This window comes from Cupressus sempervirens, chromosome 9, assembly GCF_028749045.1.
Source record: "Cupressus sempervirens isolate cs-2001-9-10 chromosome 9, ASM2874904v1, whole genome shotgun sequence".
Taxonomy (NCBI): Eukaryota; Viridiplantae; Streptophyta; class Pinopsida; order Cupressales; family Cupressaceae; genus Cupressus; species Cupressus sempervirens.
In genome coordinates, this window is record NC_143126.1 from 12490421 (window position 1) to 12504585 (window position 14165).

At 37.5% G+C, this 14165-nt stretch overlaps 1 protein-coding gene across 4 annotated transcripts in view; it reads right to left on the reverse strand.

Moving 5' to 3' along the window:
* Positions 1-468: 468 nt before the first annotated feature.
* The window catches only part of LOC149537398 (transducin family protein / WD-40 repeat family protein), a 45186-nt gene continuing 31489 nt past the window's right edge, over positions 469-14165 (reverse strand). For 2 of the 4 annotated variants that reach the window (XM_089802895.1, XM_089802893.1), the window contains exons 9-12: positions 1910-2074; positions 1330-1390; positions 981-1185; positions 469-886 (exon numbers count right to left, since the gene is read on the reverse strand). In XM_089802895.1, coding sequence (XP_089659021.1) covers positions 991-1185; positions 1330-1390; positions 1910-2074 — 421 coding nt within the window. In that variant the 3' untranslated portion in view covers positions 469-886; positions 981-990. Of the gene's footprint in view, positions 1186-1329; positions 1391-1909; positions 2075-14165 lie in introns of all 4 variants that reach the window. The other 2 variants (XM_089802894.1, XM_089802892.1) reach the window with 1 other exon arrangement.

The following is a 14165-nucleotide window of genomic DNA, read 5'->3' on the forward strand; positions in this document are numbered from 1 at the left end:
CATAAGCGCGTGTGTACTATTTTAAAGTGGAGGAGAATCTAGCAGAAATCCTGCCCTTCTGGATCTCAACATTCAGTTGATGGAAGCTGAAAGCCAAAGGAAGAAAGAGATGTTAATACATATGTAATATGACTGACCTGATCCACTGTTCATTCAACCTTGATCCTATCACCAGATCGATCTGGTGGGATGAATAAAGGCCTGGGCTCAACCTTCATGTCCATTTTTTATTTGAATTTTGTATATCAAAAAAAGCCAATTAAATTTACTAGTTCAAAAATGTTTTGTGGTCAAAAGTTGTGTAAATATTAGCTGTATATCTCCCTAGAATCGTACAATATATGCCAGTCATAAATAGTTATCGGAGGCATCTCCATATGTCACAGCTTTAATGAGTTAATCTTAAAGAATGTAGTAAGTAATAGATGATCACGTGCAAATACAACGCAAGTACCCAGGAACATCATATTTATGAAATCTTGCAGCCACCAAGTATAACTCTATTAAAAGAAAGAATCAAAAGGCCAGTCCATATTATTCAGCAATCATGAGAAGTTGAACAAACTTCTCGTTCAACTAGAAAATTCAGCAGACATGCACATACATAATACATTTGGTTATACTGTTTCTGACCAACACATCCAAATGGACAACAGTAGCTTCTTATCTCATAATTTCAGTAGGACTTACCTTGGTGCTAGGCACAGGTACTTATTTACAAGGACTAACCATGGTTTGCCAGGAGCAAACCAAAAGAGAAGGCAATTAATAACCTTAATAATTATAGCTTAACAATGCTCCCTGTTCTAATTCAACAGTAAAACAATAATATGTCTTTAGCATAATTGCTATTATGCCACCACAATGTTTTTTGTCACACTTCACCCTGTAAAAAGAGTTTCCCCAATATGCCAATGTTGAGGATGGATAATATCTCACAGACAATCAGATAGAAATAAATTATCAAAGCATTTTTATACCTTAAATAAGTCAATCAAAAAATGGGCCCTCTCGATAGAGAACTCTTGATATTCCAGGCTCTCTCCCACCTCCAGTGGGACGTTCCCATCTGGCAACAACACCATCCCATGAAGAGCTAACTAGTGTTGGATATAGAGGATGCCAACTGCAATCCCTCACCGTGGAAGAATGATACTCCAGTTTTTCAACTTGGTGCCCAGTTACCTGTGAAAAAGAATAATACATCATATCTATGCCTCCGAAAATTTTAATCTCCAATGGAAAATACATCTATTATCAAGCCTTTCACCGAATTGGCTAGGAAGATTTTTATAAATCAGAGATGAGAAAAATGGTTGAGAAGAATACCACGTCGTATATATAAACACTGCCATCATGTGATCCTGTATAGATGTATTTTTGACCAGTGCTACAAAAAGGAAAACAAATATTGTTGGACGCAATATTCTCATATTCTTGAATTGAAAGCCTTATTAGTATTTGAAACTAAAACCAACTATAAAGCCATTTAGAATGGCATTCTAAGAGATCCAATCTTTTGTTTCCCCTCAAGAATACAGACTTAAGACGAAAATTGTAGTGAGCATAACAAAATCAGATTTCAGCCCATTCTTAATTTCTAATTTTATAAGGTCTTAAAGCAACAACATGCAATAACAATTTTACCAATAAGACCACCACATCTGCAAACATGCCTAATAATTCCAATATCTAGCAAACCAATAAATTTATAATTTCTTAAGGGTAACATACATGTGAACGCATGAATAAGTGATTTAAGAACAGAAAGAATCAGTAATGCATCTCATGAAGGCTAATTTAAAATGATATGGACATGCTCTGGCTCATACTTATAATCAAACTTAAGCCTCATGAAAATAAGTATTAAAGGGTAATGGATTTAACTATACTGAAGATCATTATTCACCTGAAGACTGGAGAAAAGTAGCAACGAACAAGTGTGCGCAATACGGCGTGTCCCCTGTATGTCATCAGAGATTGGTCAGATGGATGCTTAACATCCTTCCCATTCCCTGGATACTCCATCCAACGATAGTCCCATCTAAAGCTTGGAACTTTCCTTGGCTTTGGACTGCCAGTATAAGAAAACATATTCCTTCAGGCTTCAACTATAAATAAATAGGAATATTTTTTAATATATGGAATTTGAAAAAGGAAAAAATGTAGCAGTCATAAATGAATCTGATATGAAAAGCCGGAAAATTCCAAGAAGAAAAATGAACATCGGATACAAACAAAAGTATATTTTTTAAATTTTATTTACAGAGAAACAATTTTCTGCATCTCCACATATTTGTCCAAGCAATACTTAACCTGAGACTAAAAGCATCAGCCTTGCGAAGAAACTTTAAAATATTGACAAGCTGTTCAAAGAAAATGACGAGGTGGAAAAGGCATATACTACAAAAAAATAAAAATGTAGTAAAGCTATTTAATATCAGAAAACAGAGGGCTGATTGGAAGTAATTAACGGATTCACATAAATTTCCTGAACACATCATTATCAAATTATAGGTTTAAAGCACCATTCCAACAATGTGGCACATTTTTAATCCACCAATCAATCCAGAATATTTGGCTTTCCCTAAATTTGTCTTGAATGTTTCACAAGATTATTGTTGGCACATCATTTCATTTTTGTACTCTACTAAATAATTTATTGCATTTTATGCATGTAGGATAGGATAAGCTTTTCTTGGACAAGGATCTGAATGGGTGGGTTGTACATGTAACATGCACTTTTTCTGTCTGGTCTGGTGAAGATATACTACACATGTGACCACATCTCTTTTATTCGATATTGGTTGTACATTCATGTCCGTTTTTGGTGTCTCGCATAAATACCTAACTATTGCTCTTATATGAACAATCCAAACTCTTTGCATGCATTGCATCATTCTGATGAGAATATCATTATTCTGTCATATTAGTTTTTTAAGTTGTTTGCAAGGTTACCCCAAGTTTCCAAGAAGGGAAAATGGGTTTCCATATCCCCAACTTTCAAGACAATTTTGGGGACGACTAGGAGAAAACTATCAAAATTAAGAAAAATTCAAAATATATAGGGAAATTTTACATATTCATATGAAAACATAGATAACGCATGCATATATACATTATAAGACATAGAACATTATTGAGATATTAATTCAAAATTACAAACATTAATAGTAAAACAACATACTTAATTCGAATTGTTTTCCGAAATCATTGTCAATATGCAAGTGATCTTATAAAATAACACACTTTATAAACTTATTGTTAGGATTAATGAGACCAAAATAACAATTACACGCAAATATAATCAATATCAGAAAATAATAAATCACACAGAACAAAACACAAGACACAAAGATTTAACGTGGTTCACCCAATCCCTCAGCTATGTCCACCAAACAACTAGTCCAATATTCTTATTATCTAGTGATTACAACTTGATTACAATTTGTAACCCCTTATAGCTCAATACCACTAGAAGAAGCTACAATCTCATCATTCATTTTGAAATCCCTAACCCTGAGCCATTTTATACAACTTTTTTTCTGCTTACAAATTAGGGCTAGAATAAGCCAACCAATAGAAAAATTATAACTTTCGATGCCTTTTACAATAGTAAATTCATTTTTGGCTTCAGGGGCGCACCTGGGGTTGTTGATCCCTCCTAGGGTGGTGCCCAAGGAACCTGCAAGGGGTGTTGCCCCTTCACCTCTAGAGTGTGGGCATTGCTCTCAAACCCAAATATGGGGGTAAATTGCCCCGAATAAAGTAGGGAAAAAGTAACCTCCCAGATTGATTAGGCTCCACATCAAAACACTTATAACAAAAATGAAAGATCACACTATGGCCATATAATTATTGAGATATTAATTCAAAATTACAAACATTAATAGTAAAACAACATACTTAATTCGAATTTCTTTCCAAAATCATTGTCAATATGCAAGTGATCTTATAAAATAACACACCTTGTAAGCTTATTGTTAGGATTAACGAGACCGAAATAACAATTACACGCAAATATAACCAATATCAAAAAATAATAAATCACACGGAACAAAACACAAGACACAAAGATTTAATTGGTTCACCCAATCCCTCGGCTACGTCCACCAAACAACTAGTCCAATATTCTTATTATCCAGTGATTACAACTTGATTACAATTTGTAACCCCTTACAGCTTAACACCGCTACAAGAAGCTACAATCTCATCATTCATTTTGAAATCCCTAACCCTGAGCCATTTTGTACAACTTTTTTTCGGCTTACAAATTAGGGCTAGAATAAGCCAACCAATAGAAAAATTATAACTTCCAATGCCTTTTACAATAGTAAATTCATTTTTGGCTTCGCAACAGGGAGTGCACCTAAGGTTGTTGACCCCGCCTAGGGTGATGCCCTAGGAACCTGCAAGGGGCGTTGCCCCTTGACCCCTAGAGCATGGGGCATTGCTCTCAAACCCTCACAATAAAATATGAGGGTAAGTTGTCCTGAATAAAGTGGGGAAAAGTAACCTCCCAGTTTGATTAGGCTCCACATCAAGACACTTATAACAAAAATGAAAGGTCACACTATGGCCATATAACTTAAACTTCACATTATGGTAGAAAATCTCAAAATTAAAATACGAAAATACTAAGTGCACTACTACCCCTGATTTGTATATCCCAACATGCATCAAATTTAGAGTCCTTAAGAGTCATAGCCACTAGGTTGGTCCACATCATCTAATAGAAACCCAACCACTCTTTTTGAAGTCTCCTCATCAACTAGGGAAACATCATTGGGATCAACATGCCACCACAAAGTTGGAGTTTGTTGATACTTTGGAAATTGGTGATCTTGGAGTCGAAGAGCAGTATAAATGGCCACCAGCTTCTCTGCTCATCTAGAGGTCACTCTACTCCTCTTGACAAACTAGATGAAATCATATGCAAACCAATCTATAATAGAGGAATTGACAACCAGTGCAAAGAAGTGAGTGGTAATAATCTTCAATTATGGTGTATCCCTCCAACGCCATGTCCAACATCCAATAGGTCCACTTTGAGCTAATATACTTTTATTCAACGTTGCTTGTAGTTTACTTAATGTTGGTCCATGAAGGTTTGCAAAGTCAAGAATAGTGTGGAAATTATTGAAGCCTTCTCCTCTAGATACATCTTATCAATGGCCCCTGTGACCCCATCTAAAACCTCTTGGTAATCACAGAGAGGTACTTTTTGTTGTGAGATTTATTCCGCTACAACATGCAGAATTGAATACTAAGTATTCTAGGATGAAATACCCAATCTCCTGCTAAGTTTTAATAACCTGATAATCTCCAGGTCTGATAGTGCAGACTGCACTTGCTCTTCTAAGTCCTAAGTATCTACGTATGGCCTTATGTATGTGTTCCTAACTCTCTCTTCTAGGCGGCGACTTTCCAGAATTATTTATGATATTAAACAAGTGAAACTAACACAATGTGTTAGTCACTATCTAATATTGGATTAGTTTGCATATCGCTGGCTTTAGGAGGAGTCATACAAGCCGACTTAGGGAAGAGACATGCTCTTTAAGGGTTATCTCCTAGTCTAGATACTTAAAGGGATAGTGCTGCAGTTTTGAAGGACACGCACAAACAAACACAATTCAGTTTGCTCCTCCAAGCATCAATATCCAGCTATTTATAGATCAGAGATATTCTCAATCAATATCATAGTACAGTAGATTATTCCTTCTTGCACCGGCATTAGAGAAGTACATAAGTTCTGATCAGAAATATAGGTGTCAACTTCCTCAACATTCAAATTATTAGAAGACCATTCTCAGCAATCAAGGACTGAAATACAAGCCTGATTCAAAGGATACAAAATTTGCAGAATATTTTACATGGTATCAGAGCTCTGGTAGTCGAACCTAGGCTCTGCAAAATTCAATTATCAGACTCCATATATATCTAGCAACTATCTTCTATCTTCAATGGCATACACAATCAAACCGGAGGACAGGTTTGATGGGAAAGACCACTTTGATGCCTAGAAATTCAGAATCATGATGATTCTTGAAGAGAATGATGTAAAACAATTTGTTGATGGAGCATCCAAACAACCTCCAGTTGAACCTCACAAATCTATCTGGAGCAGAGGAAATAGAAAAGCTATTCAAATCATTTTAGATGGAATAAAAATTGATATCGTACCTATGCTAACAAAACATCAAACTGTCTTTCATATGATGAATGCATTACGAAATACATATTAAGTAAACAATGCAACTAAGGTTCTTGCATTGAAAAGGCAACTGAATCACATTCAGATAAAGAAGAAGAATTGATAAATTCTTACTTCCTAAGAGTTGTCGGCATTAGAAATGAACTATCAAGTATAGAAACCACTATTAGCGACACAGAATTAACACTTATGGTTATAGATGGGTTCCTAGATTCATGGGAGACATTTGCACAAGGAATAAGTGCCAGAGATAATATTCCGAACTTCAACAGGCTCAAAAACAATTGTTTTCAAGAGGAATCCAGAAAACTAAAGAAAGGAGGGAAACCGAAAACAAAAGATGACGAACATAATGTTCTTAATACAAACTCCTATAAGGGAAAGAAGAAGCATTTCAAGAAGAAAAAAGGAAATCAAAAGAATGGAAAACCCAAGAAAGATCTATCCAACATAAAGTGTTTCAAATGTGAAAAATTTGGACACTACATATCTAATTGTCCTGAAAATTCCAAACAACAAGCAAATTGTACAAATGTTATTAGGGAAGAAGATACATATGATCCTAAGAACCGTGTTTTGTATTCCTCACTATCAAATGAAATTTCAAATAAAGCATGGGTAATTGATAGTGGGTCTTCTAGACATATAACGGGATACAAAGAAACACTAGACTCTTTATCAGAAAAGGTTAACAGTGAAGTTACCATTGTTGATAATTTAGCACACTCTGTTGAAGGAATTGGAAATTGTACTTTGAAACTAAAATCAGGAAATACTCTTCTTCTCAAAGGTGTACTCCATGTACTAGGAATTAAAAGAAATCTAATCTCAATTATAGCAATTGAAGATGATGGGCATAATGTTGCATTCGTGGATGGCAAAGTATTAACTCGGGCAAAGAACTCCATCAAGAAAGCGAAGTTAATTTGTCAAAGAAAAGGATATTTGTATGAATTGAATATAGAATCTAGTTGATCTATTCAAGCCTTAGTTCATGAAGCCGCAAATATAAATGAAATATGGCACATAAAATTGGGACATCTAAATTTCAAAACTTTATCAACTATGGAGAAGATGGTTACTGGATTACCCAAACTTAATAAAGACCACTCAAAGTATTTGCAAAGGGTGTGTTCTGGGTAAGAACACCAAAAGTCCTTTTCATGATAATACTAGAAAAAACAAATAATGTACTAGAATTAATTCATTCATATTTATGTGGACCTATGTCTGTTCCTTCTCTTGGAGGATTTTGGTATTATATCTTGTTCATAGATGACTTCTCTAGGAAAACATGGATTTACTTTTTAAAATGCAAAGAATTAGAAGAAATCTTACAGAGATTAAAAGAATTCAAAACATTAATTGAAAACTTTTCAGGGCATAAAATTAAAACCCTTAGAATTGATAATGGAGGAGGATATACCTCAGACCTATTTAAAACGTTCTGTAAAGAATTAGGGGTTAAGAGGGAGTACATTGTTCCTTATAATCCAGAACGTCACAGAAAGAAAGAATAGGACAATTATAGAAGCTGCTAGAGCCATTATTTTTTATTAAAATCTGGAATATTATCTTTGGGTAGAAGCCTTTTGTACTGTTGTATATATTCAAAACAGAAGTCCTCACTCCTACCTAAGAGATAAAACTCCAGAAAAAGTATTTACTAAGGTTAAACCCAATATGTCATCTTAGAATTTTTGGATGCCCTGTATATATCCATGTTCCAAAAGAAAAGAGAACCAAGTTAGAACCCTCTAGGAGGAAAGGTATTTTTTTAGGGTATATTGAAACATCGAAGGCATATAGGATTTTCATACTTGGACAGAAAAGTATTGAACTTAGTAGGGATGCAATCTTTGAAGAAGATCTTGCATTCAAGAGAGCCATAAGTTCTAATGAACCTTCTCCTTTCTCTAGTTCTGAAAGAAATAGTGAATCTGGGTCCTAGAGGGAGAACTTAGAAGAAATCGAAGATGAAATTCAAAATATGAACCTTGAAGAAAATTCAAAGGAAAGACCACCTTGGGCCATTAAAACAGTTAAAGCAGCTCAAGAGTTTGTTGCACCTTCCAGAACAGTCAAAAAAAGCAAAAGACCTAAAAGATTCTCTAGTTATACAACAAACATGAGTGATTTATCCAAAACAGAACCAACCAATCCTTCTGATGCTATTAAACATACTGCTTGGAAAGAAGCTATGATAGAAGAATACCAATCTATTATGAAAAATGATGTTTGGAAAATTGTTCCACGACCTAAAAGAAAATCTGGTGTTTCTTCCAAATGAATATTTAAAATAAAGCATGTTGCTGATGGTAGTATTGAGAAGTACAAAGCAAGATTTGTAGTTAGAGGATTTTCTCAGAAAGAAGGGATTGATTATGAAGCAACCTTTGCTCCTGTTGCTAGATATACCTCCATAAGAGCAGTCTTAGCAATTGCCGCATCAAAGGGATGGAAGGCACATCAGATGGATGTAAAAACAACATTCCTAAATGGAAAGATTTCAAAAGAAGTATATCTGGAACAACCTGAAGGATTTGAAACTCATGATCCTAATGCTTTTGTTTGTAGGCTCAAGAAAGCTCTCTATGGGCTTAAACAGGCTCCCAAGGCTTGGTATGAAAGAATTGATAAGTATCTCACCGACTTAGGATTCTGCAAGAATGAAGCCGCTCCCAATTTATATTATAAAAGAGATAAAAATGATATGGTAATTCTGATACGGTATGTTGATGATTTACTAATAACAAGTGATGATCATCTCATAGATCAATGCAAGAAAGATCTAACTAGAGAATTCGAGATGAAAGATTTGGGACTCCATTACTTCCTAGGACTGTAAGTACGGCATAATTCTGACAGTATCATACTTAATCAAGGGAAGTATAAATCATACATTTTAAAGAGATTTGAAATGTGGAATTGCAAACTTATGTCTTCTCCAATGGAGACTAATCTACATAAACTTAAGGAAGCAGCAGTAGAATCGCCTCCCATAGATTCTACTCTTTACAGACAGATGATTGGGTCCCTTATGTACTTGGTAAATACAAGACTGGATATTTGCTATGTAGTTAATGCCTTAAGTCAGTTTATGTGTGAACCAAAGGAGATTCACCTAGTTGCAATTAAACACATTATGAGATACTTACAAGGCACTCTTAATTTTGGACTAAAATACGATAAAGTTGCCTTAGACTTACATGGATTCATTGATTCAGATTGGGGTGGAAGTGTTAAAGACAAGAAAAGTGTCGTCAGTAAATATTGTATAGCCGATAAGGTGTGCGTCAGATTGTATCCCGTCGGTATATGCTCCTTCGGGAAGGTTCTTGTTATGTAGTGACATGTTGTATGTGGCCAACAGACTCCTTCGGGAAGGTTCTTCGAAAAGTATATATACACCCTCCGGGATCATTGTAATCATCATTTGTATGTAATCTCTTGACATATGCAAATAATACAAGGAGTTCTGTTGTTCTTATCTATTATCTCTGTGCATTGATTCATTTACCCCATACGATAAACATTTGGCGCCATTGCCCCATGAACCTGGAAGGAGGGAGGAATGAAGATTAATGCCAAATCAGTTTAACAAGGATCAAAATAAAATAAAGGGAAAAGATGGAATACGTACTGCGCAAGAAAATTTAATCTTGACACAAGCCGAACGCGAGAGGTTTCAAAAGATTGTCGACGGACACCGAAGCGCTGAAGAAATTGTTGGAGGAGACTCGACAACAGGTGGAACTAGTGGAAGAAGCAAGAGACGAGTTTTTGAGCCTGTATTCGCTGAAGGAAGAGAATCTAGACAGAAGGGAATCGACTCGCAGGACTCAAAGTGTCGAGGGAGCATGAATGTGGAGTGAACTCTTCGTCCATGATACACTTCCAGAACAGACAAATTCACTTAACGGAGACCCTTCTTCACCAAAAAGCACAACTGTTGGGATACAAAGCGTTGGTGCTGAAGTATAAAGCATTGGTGCTGAAGTACAAAGCATTGGTGCCAAAGTGCAAAGCGTTGGCGCTGGGATACAAAGCGTTGGCACCAAGATACAAAGCGTTGGTGCCAGAATACAAAGCGTTGGTGTCGATATACAAAGCATTGGTGCCAGAATACAGAACATCAGTGTCGCAGTACAGAACAACGCGCATACACATCCAGTAATAATGGCACCACCAAAAGAAAATTTGCCAAAATTTGATGGTGATGGAGCAACTGCTCTGATCCGACATTGTAAAACATGCGAAACGATTTGGAAGGCGAATGGCATAACAAATATGAACGAATGGGTCCGGCAATTTCCGGCAACCCTACGAGGTGTCACAATTGACTGGTTTGCCGATACAAATCCCCAAAAGTTAACCGATTGGGACAACATTAAAAAGGAGTTTATTACGGAATTTCAACTGTTGTGTGATGACAACGAAATCATAACCGAGATATACAACATGAAATAGGGGAAAAATGAAACAATTCGAATCTACGCTAGGAAATTAAAAGATCTGATAAATAAAATGGAAAATAAGCCAGCTAATGGGCTGCAAAAAAGATGGTTCATTGAAGGCCTACACTCAAAGTTGCGGAAGAAGATGAAGATTGTGCCGCCATTGTCATACACTAAAGCATACAATCGAACTATGAACCTCAAAAGTGAGCAAAAGACGAAAAAAAAGAAAAAGAGTAGCTTGTCTGATTCAGATGACGACACATCTTTAGAAGAAGAAAGTAGTGATGATGAAAAGGGCAGCAAGAAGGTCTGCGCCCTCCAAAAGGATATGATGCGGATGATGAAAGAATTCAAGAACATGCAGAAGGGGACCAAGGGAAATTAGCTATGGTGCACCAAGTGCAAGAAAGAAGGCCATACAAAGGGATCGTGTCCGAAGGACCAATTTTGCGAGATTTGCTAGATCATGTAACATTCCACAAATGAATGCCCTTTCAATCTGAAAACAAGAGGACCTCAGCAAGTATTCCTCACACAGGAGGCTTCCGTGTCAGGAGGGAGCGAGAACACCAGTACGGAGGGTGCCACATCAGGAGGGTACAAAAATAATCGGCGAGGACAAAACAACAATGGCAACAATAATAATGGCAGTAGGAATTGAATTCAGTACGATGCATACGGCCGACCCATAGTTCAATGCCAAGCATGTAATTTGTGGGGCCACTTTGCCCGTGACTATACAACGGAAAACACACTGAAATTATTATGCAAATGGTGCAGACCCGGCAATTATGAAGATGCCAAGTGCCCGAAGTTGGGAGTAAATTAGATCACCATTGGGACAGATTAAGGGGAGGTTCTGGCCATCACATAGTGTACCGCGACCCAACGGAAGAAAAGAAGAGACTGGTGGAAGCGCGGGCAGAAATCCAGAAAGCGACGTAGGCAGAGAAAGCACACCTAAAGGACACTACTGGTACCTCCGCACGGAATTGCACAGAATAGAACATCGTATGACAAATCTTACAGACCGAGGTACCTGTCAAAATAAATGATCTGCTGCTCACTGTGCCTCAACTCTATACAACACTCACAAACATTGCTCCAACTGCTAAGTTACCAGCAAAACAAGGAAGGGAGCAAGAAGGTGGCACAAGTGCAGAAGATCTGATGTTGCTAGCACTCTCATCCGAACAGCATCCGATACTCGTCAAAATGGGAATTCTCAGAACTGTTTTGACAGACACAATTGTGGATGGAGGGTCCAATGTCAATGTGTTAGCAGAGGACACTTGGAAAAGGTTGGGATAGCCGACGCTGTGGCCACCTACGTTCCAATTACTAACAACAGACCAGCACAGGATAAAACCGTTGGGAGTCCTCACAATGCAACCGGTGATGATTGGAACATAGTCACTCCTGCTTGACTTTGTCGTGATCCCGCTGAAGAGGAAAGGGTGCGATGCCATCCTGGGCCGAGGGTGGCTCATACAAGCCAAAGTTAAACACGATTGGAAAAAAAACACTCTTTCACTTGAAAGCAAAGGGCGGAAATTCATCATTGATTTACACACACAAATGGTAGGTAAGGAGGCAGCATTGTGGATTCTGAAGGCGAAGATGGAGAGGATGACGAGGGGAAGAAGAGAATAGAACCGGATGAGGAAAGAGTCCTACGGTTGGAAGGTGGATCAACGGATGATGATTTGGACTCAGTGAACAGCCTTTTCCACTAGCAGATGGAGGATTACGAGCTCTTTCCGAACTGTAATATGTTAAAGGTCGACGAAGGTGAGAAAGAAGAGAGAAATGAATGTCCTAAAGAATATAGAGAAGCAGAAGAAGGAAAGGTGGTCAGGACTGAAGCTGAAGGGAAGAACATACAATACGAACCCAGAAAAAAGAAAGATTCCACCGTACGACTGCGCAGAAAGAAAATGTTATGGCAAACCAGGGATATAGTAGAAAGGTGCCAGCAGCAAGGAAAACACATCGTATGTTCTACACAACAAACAAAGAGGAAGGGCTTAATAAAAACTTCAACAATACGGAGTGAAGGTTCTAAAATCAAAAGTACAGTTATTAACGGTAAGACGAAATTCATGGTACCGAGTTTCAAGAACAAACTAGGCAATATGGAAAACCTGAGGGAGAGATCGTGTAACTTGAATAAACTAGATGAGCGACAATTGCAAGCACAATGGGCCACGAAGGTTACACGGAACAAGCATATGGCATGGCACTACAAGCACTTGAAGTTGAACAGGTTTCAATCGAGACAACTAGTGCTGAAGTATAATGGGCGCAACGAGATCAAACCACGTAGATTTAAAATAAAGTGGGTCAGGCCACATAAAATCCCTGAAGTGGGCGATAACAGAGCAATAAAATTATGAACGCTCGACAGGAAGGAAGTAGCTGATGTAGTGAATGGGTCAAAAGTCTACCATAGAAGAAATAACGCATCTCCGTGGACGAACCATTGAGAAAAGAACGACTGTAAATACTGTATATATGTAAATACTGCACATATGCAAGATAAGTAAAGGTAGATAAAAGACTGAGTTGAACATTAAATTTTTTATTTTTATTTTTTTTTAAAGTTGGGCTGGAAGGCACCATATGGCACTTGCAAATCACCGTACGGCCTTTTTAAAGACTCATGCCCATACTGATTTTAATATTAAGAAACTTGCGAATCACCTTACAGTCTTAAGTCCCTACTGGCCACGTACGGATTCTAAGTATTGAACTCTCTGGCATGTACAGATTTTTAAAAGCTTTAACTGGTTGCATCATACAGATTTTGGAGGGTGCATCGTCTATCTGACACTGTACGGTATCAAGGCAGCTCCGTACATAGTCTACCGTACAGCTCCGTGTAAGGGCAAGACAGTATAATAGGTACCTTTACCAGAGGAACGACATCTAGCATCCACAGTTACTATGTGGCGTCACTGTATATATTCGTGTGAAGGCATTGTACGGCAATATAGATTTCCTAGAGGGATTGGCAGCACCATATGGAACCATGAGGTCTTCTTGGGTGCACTGTACGACATTGTGGAGACACCATACAGCATTGTAAATTGGTCTTGGAGACACCATATGTCAACACGTAGTTTGCTTGGAGGCATCATACAAAAATATCAAGTCCTTTTGTTAGGTACCGTACGACATTCTTTGAGAAGTCACCGTCAGTCTATATCAAGGTCTGTGGAGAACAATAGAGCAAAATATCCGTACACTAGGAAGCCCTCCGAGTACGGCAATCCATCAAGTATGGTAGCTTCAGAAGGAAACTTGGCAGTATCTTTTGCTCTCTATAACGCATTCTACCGAGCCTAGGTTTTTGACTTGATGATTTGAAGACTAGAGTGCGACACAAGAGTCTTGCAGAATGGGGGAGGACAATTTATGAAGGCTTCGAGTTGGAACTTACAAGTGTGCCAGGAGGTTTTCAAAAAAAAAAATGACAACAGATTGAA